This window comes from Podarcis muralis, chromosome 9, assembly GCF_964188315.1.
Source record: "Podarcis muralis chromosome 9, rPodMur119.hap1.1, whole genome shotgun sequence".
Taxonomy (NCBI): Eukaryota; Metazoa; Chordata; class Lepidosauria; order Squamata; family Lacertidae; genus Podarcis; species Podarcis muralis.
Genome location: NC_135663.1, coordinates 78576179 through 78601367, shown reverse-complemented (window position 1 = coordinate 78601367; position 25189 = coordinate 78576179). Strand labels below are relative to the sequence as shown.

At 46.0% G+C, this 25189-nt stretch overlaps 1 protein-coding gene across 1 annotated transcript; it reads left to right on the top strand.

Moving 5' to 3' along the window:
* The first annotated feature begins 306 nt into the window (after positions 1-306).
* HTRA3 (HtrA serine peptidase 3) lies at positions 307-24852 on the top strand. Its single transcript, XM_028744447.2, has 9 exons — positions 307-866; positions 6927-7026; positions 8912-9134; positions 10830-11024; positions 12587-12619; positions 13599-13713; positions 19440-19488; positions 23263-23358; positions 24228-24852. Exons 1-9 carry the CDS (start codon positions 452-454, stop codon positions 24391-24393), a joined length of 1392 nt encoding a protein of 463 aa, XP_028600280.2. The 5' UTR covers positions 307-451; the 3' UTR covers positions 24394-24852.
* Positions 24853-25189: the final 337 nt, after the last annotated feature.

Sequence of the window (25189 nt, the reverse complement as noted above, 5' to 3'; positions counted from 1 at the left end):
GCATGTTGTCCCGGGAAGCGGGGCCGGGGCTGGTTTCGAAGAAGAGACGACGGCGCTCCGGCTTGCGAGGGCGGGGAGGGGCGAGTCCGTGTTCCGACAGCAGGCGACCCTTGCAGCGCTGGCCGCCCCTTTCTGAGCCTCCAGCTGGCGCTGCGCTCCTTGGCAAGCGGCTAGCGGGGAAGAGCCGCGTCAGTGTCCCCACGTAGCCTCGAGGGCGTCCTTCCCACCACCTCCGCGCCTCCTTCCACACCCGCAGCAGCAGCAGCAGCAGCCAGCCCGGCGAAGCCCCCTCGCTCGCTCGCTCGCTGCCGGTTGCGTTTCTCCTCGGCGGTTCCCGGCGCGCACCGCCTTCCCGCCCTTGGCGCGGCGCCCTCGGCCCGATTGGCTGGCGGGGCGCGCTGCCGGGACGGCGCCTTGGGCGGCGAGCGAGGCTGGCGCGGGGCTGCCGGCCATGAGGGCGCCGGGGCAGCTGCTGCTGCTGCTGGCGGCGCTGCTGCTGCTGGGGCGCGGCTGCTGGGGCGCGCGGTGCCCGGCGCGCTGCGACGTGTCGCGGTGCCCGAGCCCCGGCTGCCCCAGCGGCTACGTGCCCGACGGCTGCAACTGCTGCTTGGTGTGCGCGGCGGGCGAGGGCGAGGCGTGCGGCCGCGCCGAGGACCCGCCGTGCGGAGACGACCTCCAGTGCCGCTTCCCGGCCGCGGGGCAGGGCCAGGGCCCGGGCGTGTGCCAGTGCCAGCTCCGCGCGCCGGTGTGCGGCAGCGACGGCAGGACGTACGCCAACGGGTGCCGCCTCAAGAGCGCCGAGCGCCAGGCTCTGCAGCAGGGGCTGCCGCCCGTCGTGCAGGTCCAGAAAGGCGCCTGCGGAGCCGGTAAGACCCCCGCAAACCACGAGACCCCTAAGACGCCAGGGCGAAGCGGAGAGCCCGAAGGGAGAGCAGCCGCTTAGGGGCCGCCTTCCCCTCCAGCCCCCAGAGAGCCACAGACCCTCCGGGTCCTGATCCTGATCCGCTTGCTACTGCGAGAGAGAAATACGGAGCGGGGTGGGAGCTTTGGACGCAGGACTTTGAAGGCGGCCTGACAGCTGTCACTGCTCCAGCGTGGTGGTCGCTGTGATCTCACTCCGCCCTGCGAACAGGTTTTGTATGCTTCCGTGGCGCTTCAGAAACTTGCAACACCTGTTCCACCAGAGAGAATAGCAGGGCAATAGACGAGTGAGTGTGTATGCACGCGCTGCGCAACTTGCATCGTTCGCCTTCAGCTGTCTTGCTGCCGACAGCTTTCTTGTTGAGCCAAGCACCGCAGGCAAGCTTTTTATGGCAATGCGCTCTTCCTGACGGGGCATTCTTCTGGTGAAGGCAATGCTTTATTCCATTAAAAGACAAAGAACGTACTGATTTGTGCCACGTGCCAACGTGGCAACAGAACCAATTTGGGAGCAACCTCTCCATGTAATAACAGCTCGGTAGGGAAATGAGAAGGATTGAATGCACTGCATTAACTTCTCTCTCCGGTGGGGGAGCATGTGCTACTGGCAGCATCTCAAGAACGTTTTGTTCTGACATGGTTCCTTCTGTCAGCTGAACCCTTTTCAGTTCCCTTCCTAGTGCATCATGCTGAACGAAGCCTAACAGTAAGCCTCTGATCTTCAAAAAAGTTATACATTTAGAGGATTATATTTTCACATTGACCTGCATGCAGTGGAAAAGGGGCTGGGAGAGGAGGTGGCTCTGCGTCCAAAACAAGAAAAGAAAAACAATCTAGTTAGGGTCAAACCTCCTGTTACACTGCGGCACTCAGGGCTGGCCCACCCACCAGGCAGAGTGAGGCGACCAGCTTGGGTGGCAGGATCCACAAGGGCAGCAGATCTGGCCTCCAAGGGCAGCAGATCTGGCCTCCAAGGAATGCCAGTGGCAGTTGTGGCACACTTCTCGGAGGCCGGATCTGGCACCTCCTTGGCAGCCCCCAACCCACGGCCGCCTCTACAGTGACCTTTTGGCAAATAGGAGGCGCTGCTGGTCTCCTCCCACTCTTGTTCCTAATGCAGATCCTTATTCCCCACTTGCTCCTGATCTAGATCATCGCTCACTCCTTCCCTGGCAGGGTGACAAATCCACTTTGCGGTTCACTTTAAATGCCTTGGGCCAGCTCTGGCAGTAGCATCAAATCAAAGCTGCAACAACAAACTAAGACGTGCCGTGAACAACTCTTGGCAGTGGCACAAATTGTAGTTCCCTGTTCTTCAGCTGGTAAGGTGGGATCCACTACTGGGTCACAGACTGAGTGGGCCACACCAGCAACGCTTACCACAAGCGACACTATCACCATTTCGAGATAGGATAAAACATTAAGAAGTGTTTTGGGTTCTGTGTGGTGGCATCTCTCCTCTTCCCCTTCCCTTTGTGTACTGTGCTCCAAAATGGACCAATGTACAGAGACTCCCATGGTCTTACGTTGGTGGTGCTTGTGTCACTGGAGCTGATGGCTTGGTGGTGCTGTGATGTGTTCTTCATCAACCTCTCTCCATGCATGTAGGTGATGTCACCAGCACGCTCTCCAGATTTGCCTTTCTCAACCTTGGGTCCCCAAATGTTCTTGAACTTCAACTACAACTCCCATCATCCCTGACCACTGGCCATGCTGGCTAGGAATGATGGAAGTTGTAGTCCAACAACATATGGGGACCCATGGCTGAGAAAGGCTATTCCATAGGCGCCGACTCCATGGGGCCTGAGGGGGCCCGAGCCCCCTCAAAAATTCGTTTGGGGGGGCTCTGCCCCCCCAATAATTTAAGAAAATTATTAGTTATATTATGCTTTGTAAAATCACAAAATTATGTTGGTATTTTTTATTTTCCTTGTTTGACGATAGTTACCTTTTGAAATATATTCAGTAATGAGTTAAAACAAAGCCACTCCCGATCTAGAGAGGGGGTGGGGTTGCGGGCTCTCGACCCATCAACAATCTCACGGGGCTGGCGTCAGCCCCGCGAGAAGCGGGGATTCCCCCTAGCTCATTAATATTCACCGCCCACGGCAGCAGCCAATCGGCTGCCGCAAAGGGCGGGCCCTCACAGGTTCACTTAAGGTCGGGGCAGCCCGGGGCTCGCCCCTTTCGTTCCCCCAGCAGCAGCGGTTTGGAGGTCTTGGGCCCCCCCAATATTTTTTATAAGTCGGCGCCCCTGGGCTATTCCAATTGGTGGGCACAGGCAGTGTTTCAAGGAGCACTAGGGAAGCAAGCCTAGAGACTAGGTTGATGTCCGTTGTTTCCATAACTCTTCTTGTTATGAGCCTTTGTGGGTGAGCAGAGAGTTTGTTTGGATCCTGGGTGAGAACTCGGAGATTGAGAGGGAGCGTGTGTCAGAAGGAAAATGAATTGATACTGATTTATATATATTAGTCACTTTGCATTAATGGAACATTTTAATACGTTAATGGTGTAATTTTGTAATATTTGTCTGTTGCTTTTTAAGCTTTTAGTACACCGCTTAGAGATGTTTTAAACATATTAAGCAGGATAGAAATTAAATAATCAATGCCTTCACTTCTAAAATGCTATTTTAGTAGGATTTGGCAGCAGCTATTTTTTTGGCATAATAGTTGCTTAAAGGTAAAGGTAAAGGTACCCCTGCCCGTACGGGCCAGTCTTGACAGACTCTGGGGTTGTGTGCCCATCTCACTTAAGAGGTCGGGGGCCAGCGCTGTCTGGAGACACTTCCGGGTCACGTGGCCAGCGTGACAAAGCTGCATCTGGCAAGCCAGCGCAGCACAACGAAACGCCGTTTACCTTCCCGCTAGAAAGCGGTCCCTATTTATCTACTTGCACCTGGTGGTGCTTTCGAACTGCTAGGTTGGCAGGCGCTGGGACCGAGCAACGGGAGCGCACCCCGCCGTGGGGATTCGAACCGCCAACCTTTCGATCGGCAAGCCCTAGGCGCTGAGGCTTTTACCCACAGCGCCACCCGCGTCCCATAGTTGCTTACCTTCCCCCATATCCTGCATCCTGGTGTAACTAGGGTATAGGATTCCTCTGTAAGTGGAACTGATGGGGTTTTTTTCCTCGAATCAGAAAGCCCAGTTGAACTATTTTTGGCAATTGGGTAACATTTTCAGATAGTATGTAAAATTTACATGACACACTTTTTAAAGTTTTTGTTTAGCAACTTATGTCAAACATGCTAAATCAGATCTCCTTGGTTTTAGGACAGTGGAAAGTTTTTTTGGGGGAAACTTTCCATTCAGTTTTTCCCAGAAAACCCACATAATCTTCTAGAAATACAAACACTCAAACAATAACATTATTTTCTTTTCCGGTTGTTTCCTGCAAGTTTCAGACAGTTTCAAAATGTTTACTTTGGTTTTCTGTGTGTACAAGTAATACCATTTGAAAATTTTAAAAACAGCATTTCATAGTTCTGTGGCTGAGTCATGAAAACATGTGCACAATGGGCTGTGATCTTTCTGTTTTTGAAGAAGAACTGTTTTACCCTGTAAATTAAAGCCTCTTAGTAATGCAGAGACAGAGACTCTTAACACAATATTTGGAGGTTGGCAAAGGGAGAAAAAAAAAGCCATTATCTTAGGCTGCATACACACAGCAGTTTAAAATGGATTCAGTGTGTGCATGTTTTTCACACTCCCCTCCATTTAATTTGGATTTCCCTGATCCACAGATAATGTGGTTTGTGGGGGGGGGGGGAATCAACATATAATTTCATTTTACCCAACTGTGGACATATTGAAGAGTATTGTGTGTGAGGGAGGGGATTTAACCTATGTGCTGATGTTTTGTTGGATATCATGACATTCCTCAGTGTGCTGCTGGTGGGTTGAGAGCAACACATATTTTATGTAAAAAAGCTCAACCCACTGTTTTGTGTAAGTGTGCTATATCACAAAACTTGTATCTCAAAAACATTTTTTATAATAAAAAAATTGCCCACCCACACAGGTAAACAAATATGCTCACAGCAGACCTCGCAACACTTTTATTGTCATCATCATTATTAAAAAAAATTATATACTGCCTTTCAACCCAAGATCACAGGGTGGTTTACAGCATAAGACTCCAAAATGAAAACACAAAATATATACCAGAAGAAGAAGAAGAAGAAGAAGAGGATTGTTTGGCCTGGTGCCTAAAAATATGTAGTGAAGGTGCCAACGAACCTCCCTGGGGAGAGCATTTCACAAACAGGGAGCCACTGCAGAAAAGACCCATTCCCTTGTTGCCACCCTCTGGGCCTCATGTGTTGGACGCACATGAAGAAGGGCCTCAAATGATTTTCGCCAGGTCTGGATTAGTTCATTTGGGGATAGGTGGTCCTTTGTGCAAGTCTGGTATAATGGAAAACTTGTATTTCAAAAATGGAAAAGAATTGGCTAAACAAATATGCCCACAATTGACCTCAGGTTTCCAGAAGTTATGGTGGGTGGGGAAATACCAACTGAGGGGAGAGGACAACACCACAGGGTGCAAATAAATGCAGCTCATCTCACTAGTGTGGACAGGAAGCCTCAAGACCTTGAGAGTTCAATTGAATGCTCATGCGTGCACAAAAGCACACCTGGGAAAATCAAAGTTGTGTGGTTCACGTGCACTTTAAACCTCTCTGGTGTGCCTGGCAGGGTGCAGAAGTATGAATGGTGGCTGAATGTATAAAATGCCCTTTTTGTTTGTTTAATGAGGAATAACTTTGATGGAGGATTTGGAATCACAATAAATATGCATAGAAAGGAAATGGGTGTTGGGAAATTAAAAGGTGATGGGGAAACACAGATAGGAGTGTGATGTATATACTTACTGAGAGTCAAAGCCCAAAGCAGGGGGCAGCATATACAGTGGTACCTCGGGTTAAGTACTTAATTTGTTCCGGAGGTCCGTTCTTAACCTGAAACTGTTCTTAACCTGAAGCACCACTTTAGCTAATGGGGCCTCCCGCTGCCGCCACACCGCCAGAGCATGATTTCTGTTCTCATCCTGAAGCAAAGTTCTTAACCTGAAGCAATATTTCTGGGTTAGCAGAGTCTGTACCCTGAAGTGTATGTAACCTGAGGTACCACTGTACTTATTAATAAATAAGAAATTTAAATGTTAATATAAATTCTAAAATCCACCTTCTAAATTGAACTTGCGCTGTAAGTTATAAAGTTGACCTCTGGCAAGTAAAGAAAACTTTTTGAAATGTTGCCAATGGAATTTGCCCATCCCCTTCAGAATCTGCTTCCTTCATTTATTTTCTTTGAATATATTTTTTTAAAAGCAACTTTCAGCACAACAGGTTCAGCATGGAATAAAATAATAATTATGACTCATGTCGTCTGAGGAAATGAGATGTTAAACTGTTAAAAAAACGAACCACTAGTCCAGAATAAACAATATTTTTTTTTAAAAAAAGCTTAAAACTCCTTCCAAATGTTGGAGTATTTGATATGCTCCTGTAGAGAAGCAAAACAAAAACATAGCATTTTTAAAGAAAATAATATTCCTCCCCCGCCAAGTACTTCTGGGAACTTATTTATTTCTAATTACAATTTTTACATTTCCTGTAATGATGATTTCCTCATGCAGAATGACAAACAAACAAAATACAGGGACAATTTTTGTTTCTCTGAGAAACTAACCAAAAAGCTTTCGGGGGGGGGATACCTTTACATTTATATTGTTATTTTGTTTTTTCACACCTTAAATTAAAAATTATTATTTGCTTGATTCTGAAGAGCTGAGACAAAATAAAATACAGGACATGACCATTTTACACACATCAGATTGATGGCTGCCTGCCCACATGCTCATCACCATGGGTCTGGAAGTGGCCCAAAAATAGGGCTGGGGCAGGGGCGTAACAGGCATTCCTATTATGTAGAAATAAGCAAAATCCCTATTGATTTCTAATTTCTTAATAACACTTCCCTTTATCTTTGCTAGTATAGATCATCAACAGCCAAACAGCCCAAGGTATAAGTTTAACTTCATTGCAGATGTGGTGGAGAAGATTGCACCAGCAGTTGTCCATATAGAACTTTTCTTAAGGTAAGCTGCTGGCATTTATGATTAAAAGTAAAAATGCTGTGCAAGTACATACCTAGTATTGATGACAACGGGAAAGCGCAACACTACTTTGCCATCATTGGGGATTCGACTGGGGGCAGGGGCGGGTGTATGGTAGATATCCTAGATTTCTTTTGATTTCCTTCTCTTTACTTTGTGCTCATGCAACCATTCTGTTGAGGTGGATTTTGCACATGTCCGATTTAGAGCAGAATACTGTCAGCAACACATATACAAATTGTGCTGCATGCTCAGGCCCGGCTAGCCAACTGGATGGAGCTGGAGGCACAGACACTCAGCAGAAGTGGCCTAGGCAGAACCAAGGAGTGGATGAAGAAACATGGGTTTCCTGGAGAAGGTTCCAGGATAAAATATGTATACAATGTGCACAAGTATGGACTCAAAGGTGACAAACAGAACACTGAAAGTCTGGATTTTACCAGCAAGTGTAGATGGCCCTAAAACCACTAACAACAATGGGTGGAGTTGCACAGTAAATAGCAACTGAGCATTTTCCATAGAAAATCTTTCTGGTATTGGGTGGTTACTGTTTTGGTGCATTTAATCACCCACCATCTATTTGTAGTGCACATTAGATCAACTTACTTGTGGTGACTTTAGCTCTGTCTCTTGTACCTCAGGAAACCTGTTGGCAGAGGAAATGGGGGGACGTTCACCGTACTCACTGTGAGCTTTTACTGCTTAACCTGAGGGTAAATTTACAAAAAGGGAGAATAGCAGAAAAGTGTCTCGTTTTAAAATGTGGATGTCAGAGCACTGATATTTTTGTAAAGAAGATTCAAAATCTACCTCAGTTTCCTCAGGTAGGAGCTGCCCCTAGATATAATTGGTATTAAAATTCATTACACTAAGTGAGCCTGAGGCACAAGAGCAACCCTGGCAATCGTATCCTGTCATCCTACAGCCTTCTTGAGTCCACAGCCTCCCCTCCTTGGGAATCTTCCAGGCAGCCATTTTGCTTCCGCAGTACTCATGAATTTGTCTTAAGTTGCAGGGCCAAACAACACAACGTGACACAGGAGTTCTGGGACTGAATCACCCAATTTCTTTTTATTTTCCTGAAAGCGGGCAGACGATCCCACAGAGTTGAGGGTCGTTTTAACTCATTTCCCCTTCAAATCAGTTCTCCAATGCAAATCACTCAACACCCCGCCCCCAAGTGACGCCATTAGTCATGGAGGGGGGAAACATGCATTTTCTCACTGTACTTGCATGTTTTCTTCTCAGTAGCTAATACCAACCAGAGAGGGTACAGGGGGGAGGAATTAACCAACCTCAACCCCCAGACCTCAACCCCTCTACCTCAATTCAAATTGGGAACCCCTTGAAGGTGTTTTTACAAAAGTAAAAGGGCATTGTGAGATCTTCACTCAGATAAAGTGGCTGGTAAAACAAGCATTAACCCCCCCCCCATATAATACATAAAACAGGATCAGGTAAAACCACAGATCCCCCACATGTGTAGTTTGGCCTTGGAATATGGGCAACTGAAAAGAAAAAGGAATTGAGAATTACCTAATTATGGCTGACTTTTGTTTGGACGTATAAGCTGTAGCTGCTGTTGCAGGTAGATGCTTAAAGATGGCTTGCTCCTGAAGGCTGTCTGTAGTGCAGGAGCATCACTAGTATAGTGTCTGGATGCTTGTGGGGCATGTGCTGGGATTTCTATGGCATTTTATGGGTCTCTTATGTTAATACCTTGTAGCAGCTCTGCCATCCCAGCCATTTCTCTGGAGAAGAGGCACTGTCCTCTTTTTGTTTCTGGGGAAAGGGTGCAGATCACGGTTGTGGCCTGCTTATTTTTTCTGGGTGAGCTTCATTGATTAAGAGGTGGCATTTTTTGCAGGCACCCTCTGTTTGGCCGGAATGTTCCTCTTTCCAGTGGATCTGGGTTTATTGTGTCAGATGCAGGTTTAATTGTAACCAATGCCCACGTGGTGTCAAGCACCTCCACAGTCACCGGGCGACAACGACTGAAAATCCAGCTGCAGAATGGAGATACATATGATGCAACAATCAAAGACATTGATAAGAAATCTGATATAGCGACGATAAAGATTAATCCGCGGGTAAGTAGGGCAAAGGAAGTGTGCCCAATATTTGACAAATGCTCTTTGCATTGAAACCTGAGGCTGCTGACACTCCATAGTTGCCTTAGACTCTCACTGTTTTATGGTAAGGATTCAGTCACATACCTGAAATTGCGGTTTTCACGAATAAAGTGGATTAAAGTACTCTGGTGCAACAAATCCACTTTTAAAAAACACCCCCACTTTTTGTTAGGAAGGAGAGTGATGGGGAAAGGCAGCGAAAGTGTGAGATAACACTTCAAGGACAGCAAAGAAATCAGAATAGTTGCTCAGGAAAGAGCTGCGCTTGTGTCTCTCGTAACAACTAGTTTTTCCCTAAGAAGGTAGTGATTCTAGCAGGGTTAAAGTGCATTGAGGTAGAGGGCGCTTCTCCTCTTGGATCTTATCTTAATAGGCATGAAATGCATCACAAGTGAAACATTCCACAAATGGAAATTTCTTACATTTTGCCAAGTTCCTTTCAAGTGATTTAGATTGAGAACAGATTTGTAGATGAATGTGCACTCCGAAACGCCTAAAACATAAATCATAGATGGTACAGTGACTCTTATTTCCTGACAAGATGTTGGAAGCAAGAGGAAAAGGGAAACCCGGATTGATTTCTAAACTCCAGTTCTTTCATAGTGCTGTTCATTATAAAAGACACAAAGAAGTAAAGTTTAAATTCATGATAGATTTACCACCACCGCCCGCAATTACTTCATGAAGCGGCTTGGAAAAAGCTAAGAAACTCCTTTTACTTCAAAAGATATTGGTAAATAGCATAAATTATTCCAAACCAGTTGGAATTAATTCCCATCCCATCCCTGATTGGGAGTACAATGGCATCTGCTCACCCTCTTTTTAGATATCAGGAGCACTGCAAACAATATTCCCCAACAGTCTTTGGGAGTACAGATGTGGTGGAGAAGGAAGGAGAGAGATTTCTCCCCACCTTCATGGTGGGTAAGAGAGTGCAATTGAGTTCTTCCCTGGCTTGATTTAAATCTGAGCCATGGGGAAACTGGGGTGGGGGTTATAATGTTCATCTTGTATGTGAGGGCAGCAGCCACAATTCATAATATGAACCTGGGAGTTATTATTTTCAGTGGCATCTCTAGTTTAAACGTTGAGAATTGGACTGAAAACAGAACGTTGGTGGCCTGGTGGTCTTGATTCAATTTTCTTGTGGGGCTGTATGTAAATTTTACTAACATTTCTGCACCGATACATCCCCAGATCTTGGAGTGTTCAAGGCGGGCATAAGGCCAAGTTCCAAAAGCAACAGTTGCTGGGAAAGGAGATCGGGCTTAGCCAAGATGGGGGGTCCTCTGCAGTGAGCTCAAGCTGGGGCCTGGTGGTTCCTGAGGCCCTGGTCCTTGGGGTCAGTTTACAGAGTTGTCAGTCAGGTGTCAGGATTAGTTCTGCGGCCTTGAAAAGCAGAGATTGATCTGCAAAGCTTGTGGCAGTCACACAGTATGGGTGGTGCAGAGCGTAAGGCCACGGGGCTTGGCTCCTGGGAACCCAGTAGCTTGCCTTGAGTAGTGCAGACTTAGTCCAAAGTCACCCCGTGAGCGTCATAGTTCTTCATAGTCCTACCCTGTCCCTAGTTCTGATACATTACTAAAAAAGATTCTGGGAATGCTATGGTTTGCTTTCCTCGGCTCAAATGCAACCACTGTCTTTATCTCCTAGAAAAAGTTGCCTTTCCTCGCCATGGGCCTGTCTGGAGATCTGAGGCCTGGTGAATTTGTTGTGGCCATTGGGAGTCCCTTTGCTTTGCAGAACACAGTGACAACAGGGATTGTCAGTACAGCCCAGCGGGATGGCAAAGAGCTTGGCTTGAAGGATTCTGACATGGATTATGTTCAGACAGATGCTATCATCAATGTAAGTAAATCCTCTGATTTCAGGAAATCTCAAAATCTATGAAGGACCAGAGGTGATGATTTTTAATCAGTCCAACTACTGAGAAAGAACATAGTATTGGAAGGTTTTCCAGTAATATCACAGTTTACAGTTTATCCAATTTACAGCAGTCCAGTACATTCAATACATCTTTTGACTACAGGCAACTCCCAATTTACGCAGGGGTTACGTTCCCAGGCACGACATGTTGAAGTGAAATCGCATATATTTGAAACACCACTGAAAAAGCCTGCAAATACCCAGTTCTACCCATTTTTGTGACATTTTTGTAACTTTTGGGGTGGCTTTGGGTTGGGAACAATGCCTGTGTGCACAGTCATGCACATTGAACATGCTTAAAATGGCAGCTGCCTGTATTTCAAAGAAACTGAAAGTGGTCTGTATTTATGAAATAACAAAGGCTGTTTAATGTTTTCTATTTTACTGGTGTTGATGAATCATTGTTTAACCTCTGTCCTTGTTTCTTAAGAAAAAGCAACTTGTAGAACTTGGCAAATTGTTTTGCATTGGCTCATTATTTTAATGTTTCAGCTGATGTTCTTTGCAGGAGGAGGACTCTAGTCCTATTCCCTAATCAGCAGGGCTACCTTAACCCTGACCACTCCCAGCAGCAGCGTGGCATCTCAGACTCCTGAAAGGGGTGCTGTAGGCCAACAGCCGTTAACCTTTTCAGACCTGGGGCCCACCTTTTACCCCAAAATGCACTTGGTGATCCCATAACTTAATTTTTACTACTTATGTGTGTGGTGGTAGCGCTGCTGTTGCGACCTATCTTAGATCAGGTTGTGACCCTGTAGTGCAGAGGTGGGGGGTCCTTTTGGCTATACTGATGGCTTGAGAACCTTCATTTTCTCTGGTTGTTCCATTTCTCTACTGCCTGACCATCCCTGTTGGGCTCAGCTGCCATTCCCTCATCTGGGATGTGGTGGGGTCTCCAGCCATAAAGTTCCTGGGAAGTGGAAAGCAACCAACTCCTGGTCTTTCCAGTGACTCACACAGCCCATGCATGACAGGCCAGACAAGTGTAAGTTCTGAGAAAGATGGGAGTGGGAGGGCAACTCTGTGTCCGCCAACATCAGGCATGTCTGTCATTCTCCAGTGAGGCAAAAAGCTGAGGTGCCTTATAGAGATGCAGATGCAGAAAGCGCTAAGATTGGCCTCACACATTTGTGTTCTCCTAGCTGTCTCAGTAATTTTAGCTGAACTGCTGTCTTACTGAAACTTGCAGCTTGTGCATGGGAATGAACGTGTGTCTTTATGTCTGCATATGGTGCATGCATATTGTTGTTGTTGGCATCTGTCTGTCTCGAGAGACAATGGAGTGCACCCTTTAGCGGTGAAGTCAAACCGCTGCATTAGCAGCACTGAAGTGAGCTCCCTGTGAAGAAAATGAGTCTAAGGTGCACACAGCAGCTTTTGTGGGGCAGAAAATACAGAATTGCTGCCTGATAAAGTATGCTTCATTGAAATACGATGTTCACTTCCTGAAAGTAGCCATAACGTTTTCTGATATTGTTTTGCAGTACGGAAACTCAGGAGGACCTCTGGTAAACCTGGTAAGGACAGATTACTTTAAAGGAGCTTGATAAGCATCTTTCTGCTTTCATTTATCAGATTGAATAGTTTTTTCCCCAAAAAGGGACAGTTACCCAAATTGCCATCTTGATAGTCTCAGTTTGGCCAATAACGTAGGAGTTGTTTCATGTAGTGGCTGGAGTGCTAGACCTGGGAGGCCAAGGTTCTAGTCTCCACTTGACCGTGAAGTTCACTGGGTTATCATGAGTGAGAGAAGGACAGGTCTATCCACGCATTGATGATACCCAGCCTTGTTTCCTCTTCTAATTTAACCTAATTCCCACAGTCTTTAAGTCTGTTGTGAATGGCAGCGACATTCCAAGCTCTCAAGCAGAGAAAGGACTTTTCCAGCCCTGCTCTGCATGATTCCTTAACCAGAGATACCAGGGACCGAACACGAGACCCTGGGCGCACAAAGCCTGGGCTCCACCACTGAGCTGTGGTAGGTGCCCTGGGTCTCTTTTGTGACATCCAAAAATGCTGTGGAAGCCCAGCCCACTGGTCCACTGGGCAAGGCAGAGCTGAATGCTCATAGAGCTGAATGCAGAAGCCAAAGACTCAGTCCAGCATCACAAGCCATGGCGACGCATGACAGTTGCAAAAAGCCAAGCTTACACAATCAGAGCTTTTTTTGGGGTTAAAAATGGAGTGCTGGCACTGATAGCATAGAGCATGAAATTCTTAATGTCAGGGTTGTGGATTGGAGCCCCAGGTTGGCCATTGCAGGGGGTTGGGCTAGATGACCCTCGGGGTCCCTTCCAACTCTATAATTCTACCTTGGTAAAATGACCAAGGGGGTTGTACTCTGTGGCAGTGAGTACCATGTCAGAAAAAAGCGCTGATTGTTGCTAATTTACTATTGTGATAAAAGCACAAGCTGCCTGTTAGGAATACACTTCTTTTTAAAGGCAAAAGCTTTTAAAATAACAAATGAAATGTGTTGGTATCTTACTTCAACAGGATGGAGAAGTGATTGGCATCAATACATTAAAGGTTGCTGCAGGAATTTCCTTTGCTATTCCTTCCGATCGCATTGCTCGATTCCTCTCGGAGAATTCTGACAAAGAAAGTAAAGGTAAAATTTGAAAGCAGTTGTCGGGGATTGGACCAGAGCAGGGGGTGGGGAAACCTTTTCAGAGGCAAAAATGGGCAGAGCAACAAATGTGAATTTTGCCATTTTTTTCGCCAGTAGGCTATTTTCTATAGATACTCACACACCCCTCTGCACCCTCCTCCCAGGGATGCAAGAAGCATGGTCAGAGTTCAGGGGCATGGTCCATGCAGGCAAAAACGCCCAAGGAGGGTGCAAAGCGGGGCTGGTAAGGGCCTGGGGAAGGTGTGCTATGGCCTGGGGACGGGCCCTGAGCCTGAGGTTCCCCATCACTGGACTAGGGAATATATTGTACTTCCGGTTTAGCGCAGCCAAAAGTTTATTTTTGATAGAAATGCCCTAGGCCACCTTAACAGTTCTTCATGATGATATTATGTGGCCGCACAATACTCTTACGTAACAGTCCTACACATGCCTTAAAAAACAAGTCTTATCAAATTCGGTGGGGCTTACTTCCAGGTAAATAGGTTTAGGATTGCCACATTAGAACACAGCCTCTTAGGAAAAGCAAACATTTAGTTATAACTAAGCATTTGCCCCCGGCATAGTTTATAGCATTATTAAATAATAATAAATAAAGGAGGCCTCTTATTCAGATGAAAGATGCTTAAACAAATTCTTTCATATCTGCAGTGATAAGATGGATGTTGGCATGACGTTATTGTGCTACTCCTGAAACTGTTTGCACTCAGGGAGTTTGTGCATGTACTGCAATATGCATGATTATAATAGCATATTATCACAATTGTGTTATCGAGATCATATATCGTTTTGAGACTGGAACTGATTCTCGGTTTTCCTGCCCAAGTGCTTTTCCACATGCATCCCATTGCAAGTGCTATTTGATATAAATATGCTTTTATGTTATGGCTGTATCATCTGTTGGCAGAACAGTTTGCCAGCTCAAATGACATTAAAATGGTCTAATAGTCCATCTGAGCACCAGCACTATTTAGGGACCACGAGTTCTGCTACTTCCCCCTTCAACCTCTGCTATATTAAGAGAAAGAAGCTGGGTCTCCTTCCTTTCTCACTAGTGGTCCCTATCCTGTTTCCCGTCCCACTGGACCCTTCCCCTCACTCTCTCAGACTTCGCTTTTCCTCCTTCTGTGTTGAGCCTACAATGATGACTATTTTTCCATGTGTGAAATTGACTAGTACATTACTAGTGCAGCTTAGGGCATGGTAAGTAGCCGGGCTCCTTTCAAATCGTACATATCGCTCTTCTGCATTCTGTCCTAGCTGGCTGCCTTAATTTCCTTCCTTTCTAACCCCCCCCCCCCTTCATTTCTTCACACACTTTTAGTAGCAAGTGCTCCTCCAGGCTGCCAGACAGAAAGCACTGGGGGCTGCTTATCCACAGAACAGGCACAGCACAATAAGCTGTTGCGCCAGCTTTTCCTGTGTTGCTGCCGCTGAACTGAATCGACTCAGTTCTCACGTTGGATTGACAATGAAGTGCTAGAACTGTGTGTTGAGGCTCATAAAGATGTCAGTATTAATTGCTCTTGGAATTGTTATTACTCATATTTCAATATCTGCCTGTGAGTATGAATTAGAGACAAAGTGTGGCATTAAACATAATTGAAGCATTTTTAATGGTTACGTAATTTCTGATATTATTTCCACCAACTCTGGAAAAACTCAGCCTCCAGCTGCAGAAGTAATTATGGTCCCTATCTGGGGCACATTTTAATAATTATAAAATATAAAATACAATGCACAGATGGTTATAACCAAGTCCCTTTCTCCGCCCGCCCCCCACCTCAGCATCCAGTTTGTCCCTTCCGCATGGCCCCAGCTGTTGGATCAGTGGAGGAACAGGTCGCAAAATATCTATTTGCACATACATTTCCTCATCCAGCTGTAGTTACAGAGTGGAAGCAGGGTTGGTTAGATCATTATTTGAAGCACAAGTCACCAGAGTAATTCTCCACTAATAATAGAAGTCCCTGCTGTTGCAGGAAAAGGACATGAGAAATCGCTAAGAAAAATCCCTTTCTGGACTCCTAACACTTCACAACTGGAAAACCACAAAATATCCTCTATTAATTACCCAGCTCCATCTTTGATCCTTGCTGCTTTAACTGTTTCAGAAACACGAGTCCCTCATTTCCTTTCCCCTACTTACTCATAGATTAAAAGCCTGTTGCTGCTTACTCTAGAAGCAATATGGGAAGTAATTAGGAGCAACATTATGCACTAATGACTATGGGTCTCATCCAGTGCTGCACTTGCAGAGTCCTACTCAGCCACCAGGACTTCCCCTCCCTGCCCACCTCCAGATGTGCCCCGGAAGGTCCTCCAGCCTTCTGGAGCAGATTTTGAGGGTGCATGGGGGAGTCTGCCAGGGAGAAGAGAGGAATGGAAAGTTCTGCTGTGTTAACAGAATAGCTGTTTTGGATACATATGTCTCTCTGTGTGTACATGTACGTACGTACACACATGCTGAAACCAACCCATTAGAAAACATGAAACCTATTTAGGAACCTATAGGGACTATTCTCACCCCAAAAAGCCAAGCCAAGTTAGAAACGGTAAAAGCTGATGGTTCTTTGGGAAAATACTCAGCCTTGTTCTTTTGCAGACATTAAAGCGAATGAAATTTTGCAGCTGGGTGGTGGTCACTAAGTGTATATATGAAGTACATATGATAGAATTAGGAAGGAGCCTTGCCAGTCTTATTTTTTATTTATTTTATTTACAATGTTCTACGCTGCTTTTTTGCACAAGTGCCCATTCAAAATGACTTACAATAAAAAAAATGCCTAGAAGGCAACTTGAAAGTTTTCCTCCTACCATACTAATGGGTTTAGGGATGCAGGTCGTGCTGTGGTCTAAACCACTGAGCCTCTTGGGCTTGCCAATCAGGTTGGCAGTTCAAATCCCCGCAATGGTGGTGAGCTCCTGTTGCTCTGTCCCAGCTCTTGCCCACCTAACAGCAGTGGCGTAGCGTGGGGGGTGCAGGGGGTGCCGGCCGCACCAGGCGCAACATCTGGGGTTAGGGCAAATCCACAGGTTAGGGGGCGCAAATCCACAGGTTAGGGGGCGCAAATTACTTGCCTTGCCCCGGGTGCTGACAACCCACGCTACGCCACTGCCTAGCAGTTCGAAAGCACAGCAGTTCAAGTCGATAAACAGGCACTGCTGCAGGAAGAAGGTAAACGGCATTTCCGTTCACTCTGGCTTCCGGCATGGTGTCCTGTTGCACCAGAAGCAGTTTAATCATGCTGGCCACAAGACCCAGAAAACTGTCTGTGGACCAGCGCCGGCTCCCTCGACCTGAAATGTGAGATGAGGGCCTCACCCCATAGTCACCTTTGACTGGACTTAACCACCCAGGGGTCCTTTACCTTTTGCCTTTTTTCACTAATGGATACCATCCCCCATACCTCTTGTGCTGCTATTGAGCTTTTTACTATTAAACTTAGTAAAAAGCTTAATAGCAGCATGGTGTCGAATCATCAGAGTCTCAGGGGAGAGAATATGAGGACTGGATGTTGGCAGGTGTTAAATATTCACAAAATGCTTGAGTTATATGCGTCATGAGTTATTTAGAAAGCTGTTGTTTCCATGCCAGGGAAAGGAGGGAGGGAAGCGGGCAGACAAAAGGGGGGTGGGGAGAGAGAATGAGAATTCTTCTGCCTCCCACCCCCATTCACAACCCTTCACCTTGTCCATTATGAAATATCGTGCATTGGTAATGTTCACTCTTGCACACTGGATGTGTGTGTGTGTTTAAGTGCATTCGTTTTAGGAAAGATGCACCTTTCTGTATGCCCAGTTTGACAAAATGGGAATGGAAGGTGGGCAAGTACTATTAGTGAGGAGAGGACAAGCACTCAGCACACGCATATATCCTCTCAACGCCCACCCACTAGTGTGAATGGGAAACATTGGCTTAAGAATCAAAAGGCAGAAAATTAAATCTGCTTTTTGGTGTGGAACCCTTGCACCAATGTGCATGTGGAAAATTCAGACCTGAGGTCCCCATTGTGTGAGAAAACACCTCCACATGGAAACAGCCCTCGTTTTAGGGCCAAACCACATAAGACATTTGCTCTTCCGTCCATTTCAGTCTCTCTTTAAACAGAGCTGTGAGTCCCCCAAATGGTATTGGCACCAGGGAACAGGAGGCCCTTTTCTCTGTATAAAGCCTGCTCCGCCATGTCACAGGTTTCCTGGTGGGGGAAGTAGCAGCCAGAGAGGGCACTTGTACGAGAAAAAGGTGGAGAGTATTGACACTCCTCTCGGCACTGTGCTCCCCGCCTAATTTGCAGGGCCCTGTGGCTGTTTTTAAAACAAAGTTTAAACAAAGCCTCACTGTCAGTCATCCCCTTGTGTTGGGGACAGGGCACCTTCCCTGCTCTGAGGTCATACAGAGAAAAAAAGGTTTGAGAACTGCTGCAGATATAGAACTGCTTGCCCTTTCCAGAAAGCACTTTGGAGACAGGTTTTACCTTAGGCGAAATAGATCATGTATATAAACTTTGTAAGTCGTAAGGTCTAAAAATAGGAAGCTGCCACATAGTTTAGAAACTTGGCAGATTGTCTGGCCTTTCCGTAAGCTTTCCTAACAACCTGATGTTATGAATTGGCTTGAACTGCTGCCTGTAGAGATTGGTTTGTGCCGCCACACACACATACACACAAACGTGGACTTCTCTGCCCTCCTTCCCTTATGGCAGAGCCCTTAAGACGCTGGCTGAGGGAGGAAATGCCAGGCCTTGGTCCCTTTCTCAGCCCCATTATGTAGCACACCTGAGCCCTGGGAGGGCTGGCACTTGAGCTGGGCCAACCCTGGCCATTGGGGACATTTCTGTGAAGACCTTCTTATGTTGACAGTGCATGGCAGCTGTTTCCTTTTAAACTTTTTTTTAATTACCGTATTTTTCGCTCCATAAGACACACTTTCCCCCTCCTAAACAGTAAGGGGAAATGTGTGTGCGTCTTATGGTGCGAATGCAGGTGGGAGGCAGGTGGGTAAAGAGCTCTTGGGGGCTATTCCCGAGGAGGGAGAAGGGACTGACTGGCTGTGTCAGTCCCTTCTCCCTCCTCGTAGAAAAGCCCACAGGTGCCATGCTCCCTTTAAAGAGCGCACGGCTCTTGCTGGCTTTTGTGGGAGCTGGGGGAAGTGACAGAGGGCAGCCCCTCAGTCCCTTCCCCCACCTCCCAGAAAAGCCCCCAAGAGCCGCACTCCCTTTCACTAGCCGCGTGGGGCTTTTCCCCTGAGGAGGGAGAAGGGCAGCCCATACATGCTCCACGCGGCTCGTGAAAGGGAGCGCTGAGCAGAGCCTGGGATGCATACAGGCTCTGCTCAGCGCTCCCTTTAAAAATATTTTTTCTTCTTGCATTCCCCTTCTAAAAACTAGGTGTGTCTTATGGTCAGGTGCATCTTATGGAGCGAAAAATACAGTAGCCGGGCATTTTAATGATTATCTGCATTGGTTTTAATGTTTTGACGCTGTACACTGTTCTTTTATTTTATTATACAGAGGCATAGAAATACTTTAAAAAATAAATAAAATTTACAATATGTTGCTGAGAAACCCAACTGTCTTAAAGAGATGGCTTATGGCAGAAACTTTGGTTATTTTATAGAGGTTTTTATGTAATTCTGTAGTGTTTTATGTTACTTTGTTCTTTGGAACGTTTTAAAAAAGCTAACTAGGTTTTCATTTTTATTCCAGATATGAAAAAAAGGTTTATTGGAATAAGGATGCTGACAATAACACCTGCGTAAGTCTCTCTTGGTGTACTGAACTACAGAACACCCAGAGCTGCATTCGTGTATATAATTCCAGTTGAAATAAGCCCATCTCCCATGTGCAGAATTGTAACCCTGCGCCCAAATCCAGTTGTAGCCAGGGGCTGCGAATCATGTGTAACAACGGGTGGACCAGATGAGCACTCTCATTCACATCAAAAAGAAGCATTGCTGGCATCTGGGGTCAGCATTTTCAGGCAACAACCAATGCCATAATGCCTCAGGAAGGCCCATTGGCGCTACCCCCTGACCAGCTGTGTAGGAAGAGGAGCATCTGGGCAGCTGCTGCCCTCCCTCCCTCAGTGGCACTGCACCCCTGCTGGCACGGATAGCCTCTCTTTTGCAGCTACTGCCTTGAATAGGAAAGCCTGCTGTTGTGTTGTGCCACCAACTGACAGCCCAAGTAGACAGGCAGGAGAGGTGAGTGAGCAGCAGCAGTACCAGGTACTGGGAGATGCTGGCAGCAGTGGGGATTGGACCACAGGTCTCATCCTCACATCTGTCCAGAGGGAGAGGACAGGTAAAGTTCATCTCCTGTACATCTGAGGGTGCCAGTGATGAAGGTGGTAAGGAGGTGCCATAGCCTCTTGGGAGAGAACAGAGCAAGCATGGACCGCAGCTGCTCCTCTCTGCTCTGCCTAACTGCTCATTTTGGCAAGCAGTGAGGAACGTCTGTGTGGGAATGTTCAGGATGACAGGAGAAGATATTTTGTTTATTAATATCCTTCCTAACCTGCACTAGCAAGTTCCTTTACTTAGCAGAGTTACATTCCCCTTTTTACACGCACAGCAGATAGCTGGTTGCAGGCTCATGTGAGCCTCTCACTATTATACAATTCAGTCTGTCTCAGATTGAATTGCACATTCCTGGTAAGTTCCCTTGAATCCCTCTTAAAAGAATAAAGACACCACAATCTTATTCAAAGTTAATAAAAGAAGTTTACTTACATCAGTTCACAGTTGGATTCCTGAAGGCAGACTTAGTTACAAATATGTACCTGTGGATCTAGCCCATATGGGGGAATAATCCCAGGGCTTCTGCTAGCTGAGAGCTAGCAGAGCAGTCCTAGCTAAAAGCTGGCCAAACGAAGAAGGAAGTCAAAAAGAGGGAGGTGTGCTGCGTGACTTCTCCCTTTGTTACCTGGACAGGTTAGGTCACGCCCACCTTCTATCACATGCAAAAAGAAGGATGCTCCAGCCAGGAGGAACAGGGAGATTTGACTGGCTGGACCAAACATTCCCTTTTACGTCTTCTCTAGCATTTCAAGGAATGTTGTACTTGACTGCGTCTCATGGATCACATCCCACAGACTGCAGCAGCAGCAGCTGCCTCCCATCTCAGTCAGGAAGAGGAGGAGAAGCTGCTGTTGCCTTGTTGAAGGGGGTGGCCACAAGAAGCTCACCTGAGTCAAAGCACCTTACCACAGACAATAACCTTGGACTTCTTGAACGAGGCTGTGGATGCACATCCACAGTGTCTGCAGAAGGCAGCTTATGCATGCGAATGCCTCTTACATGTGTGCATGGATGTGTGTAGCTAGGCTGTGATTTTATGTTTTATTAGAGACACTCCTGAGTTTATAATGACTAAGGACCAAAGTTCGCATGACATGCAGTTTGCCCCCAGTATTTTTCCTTTTACAAAATTAAGGGTGCCATCTAAAGTGGAAGATAAGCACAGAGGATAAGAGACCACTCAGGTTTTCCTGATTAAAAACAAAACAATAGTACACACCCCAAAAGCTGCTTGTCTCAGGGCAGAACCAGCTGGGAGGGGAGTGGTTTTTTTGGCAGAAAAGAACTGTAAGCTCATATTCCATTTTAGATCACAGTTTCTGCAACTGCATTTTGTAAAATAAAATATAAAAAACTGTTGGGAGCCAACACATTGGAACAGAGAATTGGGTTCAGCTGATACAACAGCCAGCTTATTTGTGGAAATAGTTTCTCAGGCAAGATTACGTGTGAGCTGTGTACTGTGATAAGAGGGGCTTGCAGCGATTCCTCCACAAGGAAGCTGTGATCTTCGGTGGTGTAAAGGCTTTGGGGATAACTTTGGGTTGCTAAGAGAAGCAGAACACAATGTTTTTAAATTAAACAAAATTGGCAAGAAGTTCTTACGCAGCTGCAGGGTGGCATTGGCAGCAGCAGAATCCTTGGAACTCCCCGAACACCCTGTTAGGATGTTCCCCAATTCCCTGAGACGCCTGGGCTCTTCACAGGCCCCTCAAGGCCCAGCAGCTGATGAGAAACTGCTTATTTCAGCAAACTCCAAAAAGGAATGCCAGCCAGAAGCACTGCCAAGTCTGAGGGGTCCCTTGGCAAGGTGTCCTCTGGGTGCCACCCTGATTTCTCTGCAATCCTCTCGCCTCACTGCCCTTCCTCTGCCAGGCAGCAAGAAAGGGCCCCCATTCCTTGTTTATGTGGGTGGGCAGAGTGAAAAATACATTCTCCGAAGGATGGCTTAGGCAGCAGCCTCTTATTAATGCTGAAGTAGCTTGCTTTTGAATTATGGTGCTGGAGGAGACTCTTGAGAGTCCCATGGACTGCAAGAAGAACAAACCTATCCATTCTGAAGGAAATCAGCCCTGAGTGCTCACGGGAAGGACAGATCGTGAAGCTGAGGCTCCAATACTTTGGCCACCTCATGAGAAGAGAAGACTCCCTGGAAAAGACCCTGATGTTGGGAAAGATGGAGGGCGCAAGGAGAAGGGGATGACAGAGGACGAGATGGTTGGACAGTGTTCTCGAAGCTACCAGCATGAGTTTGACCAAACTGCGGGAAGCAGTGGAAGACAGGAGTGCCTGGCATGCTCTGATCCAGGGGGTCACGAAGAGTCGGACACGACTAAATGACTCAACAACAACAAAGCTTTACCTCTCTGCACACAAACCTCAGTTGATGCTGCACAGGTTACACAGTGGGAATCACTTGAGCAGCACATGCCTGGAAGCCTCATGGCTGGTGGCCTCATTCTGATACAAAACAAGAATAACTGTCATTTTATCATCCACCCAGTTTGCTTTTAATGGCAGCAGAAAAAGGCTCACTTTCCTCAACCCCAGAGGTTTATAGTCAACAAAGGCGGCCCGTCAGACTTCTGCCTGCACTCCAGGACTTCCTCTCCCTCTGCCCTCCCCATGCGTACTCCCCCAGCCCCCATATCTGTTCAGAGAACTTCCCCCAACCCTATGATGCAGATTTGAGCATCAGAGGAGAGAAAGTCCCATTGCTCAGCTGGAAGTTCTTGCACTAATGGGGCAGCTTTGTTGGATACAACCCAAAATATCCAGAGATGGGAGTGGGGAGGGATGGGCTCATCCTCATCCTCTCCCACTTTGAGAAGAAATAGTGTTCCTAATCTTTCAGACACCCAGTAAGCTTTTCTCAACGCTTCCTTCCAAAAAACCAGAGGAGCTGTGCAGCACAGCCCACCTGCCCCTTCCTGCATGAGTTTCCCTCCCTCTGGGGTACTACATCTGTTCCCAGAAGCTGAATGTTACAACCGTTTTTTCAGAAAAACTACTCATCCACCTTGCCTCTCACCAAGAGGCCACATAAACAGCCTGTGTCTTACAAGTTTCACTTGCACTGCTAACTTCCATTTAACACAATACTGCAAAGTTGTTTTAAAATGTTAATTCATGGAGGTAGAAATCCTGGATTCTTCAAAAGCTGCAGCAGCAATAGTAATACAATGATTCAATTTTGGTAATATTTGTGCTTCTTTTCTTTTTCCTTTTAGACTAGTGGAAGAACTTAAGCTCGATGATCCAGATTTTCCAGATGTCAGTAGTGGAATTTATGTGCATGAAGTTGTTCCAAATTCTCCATCTCAGAGGTATATTGGTCACAATCCAGAAGCAGTTGCTTAGAACATGCTAAATCCAGCATAAACTCAGAGGCACAATTAGATTCAAGGTTCAACTTGTGTTGACTGATTTTTATTTTTTAACCGTCTAAAAAAACTTGTAATGAGAGCCCTACTTTCTTTTTCTGGAGTTGTATATCCAGTGGTATTTCATTTTTAAGTATTATTCTTAAAGTCTCAGCTGTATTAGATTTCAAATCATGTAGGAGAAGTCTGTAATATCTGTGCTTATTTTTGTTTTTTGTTCTGATTTTTGTTCTAATATTGTTTTTAATGCTGTAACTCACCCTGGGACCTTAGGCTACAGGGTGGGTTGTAAATAACAATAACAGTAACAATTCATTGTAAGATGCTTTGGGAGTGTTTAAGATAAAGGTAAAGGGACCCCTGACCATTAGGTCCAGTCGTGACCGACTCTGGGGTTGCAGCGCTCATCGCGCTTTACTGGCCGAGGGAGCCGGCGTACAGCTTCCGGGTCATGTGGCCAGCATGACTAAGCCACTTCTGGCGAACCAGAGCAGCGCACGGAAACACCGTTTACCTTCCCGTCGGAGTGGTACCTATTTATCTACTTGCACTTTGACGTGCTTTGGAACTGCTAGGTTGGCAGGAGCAGGGACCAAGCAATGGGAGCTCACCCTGTCGCAGGGATTCGAACCGCCAATCTTCTGATCGGCAAGCCCTAGGCTCTGTGGTTTAGACCACAGCGCCACCCGCGTCCCTCTTGGGAGTGTTTAGGGGAGGTCAAAATGTTTTAATAAATAAATTTGTTTGTGGGTTTTTTAAACACCAAAAAGGGTGGACTTTAGCTTATTACTGTTTCTCTTTTGCCATCACAGAGGTGGGATTAAGGATGGAGATATCATTGTTAAGGTGAATGGGCGCCCATTGGAGACTTCTGCTGACCTGCAAGATGCAGTAATGAATGAATCACCTCTACTACTTGAAGTCAGAAGGGGAAACGATGACTTGTTGTTTAACATAGAACCTGAAGTGCTTATGTAAAACAAACTGAGGAAGATCATTGCAACACAATTAAACTCATTTATTCTGGAACATCAGATACCTCCTTTACAATGTTAGTAATAGCACCTTGTGTTGACTGATGACAAGGTGGATTGACATAACTGCCTGAGCCGGGGCTGTACCTGACAGTCAACAACCTCACTACTTCAAGAAAAGTTCCTTTCGGTAGTTCTGCATATTGAATTTCATATAGTGTACGACTGTTGTATATGAAAGCAGTGAAATGTAGAAAAATGATTCTTATAGAATTATTGCCTGATATAAAAGCAAAACAATGTGCAAAACAAAGCTAAAACTTTGAGAAAGTGCACAATTTTTCAGGGTTTTTAAAATGATTTTTTTTCATTGTATTAAGAAAGCATTATTGTACAAATTGTATACTTATGACAAGTACTGTATGTTCTACTGTACAAAGATTAAAGTTTACACAACTGAAAAGTTTTCTCTATAATTCTGTTTAGCTATTATTTCCTAGTACTATTGCTTTGAACAGAAGCACTATACAACAGCCCAGCTGAGCCCTCAATAGAAGTGCTATACTATGACAACTAGGGCTATATCACCCACATTTGAGCTTAAGCCATTGCCAAAGAGGAGTATAGTACTTATAACGCTAGCTAGAGCTGGTGTCCTTTGGGACGAAGGGCAGGATATTTATTCAACAAATTAATAAATAATTCTATATAGTATCTCAAATCTAGACAACATCTTAAAAAGTAGAGACATCACCTTACCAACAAAGGTCCGTATAGTTAAAGCCATGGTTTTCCCAGTA

Excerpts from the sequence above, each read along its gene's own strand:
- HTRA3 (XM_028744447.2), top strand. The coding sequence starts at position 452 with ATGAGGGCGCCGGGGCAGCTGCTGCTGCTGCTGGCGGCGCTGCTGCTG. Across the intron at positions 7,027-8,911 it reads CATATAGAACTTTTCTTAAG|GCACCCTCTGTTTGGCCGGA; the intron begins GTAAGCTGCTGG and ends CATTTTTTGCAG. Across the intron at positions 11,025-12,586 it reads AGACAGATGCTATCATCAAT|TACGGAAACTCAGGAGGACC; the intron begins GTAAGTAAATCC and ends ATTGTTTTGCAG.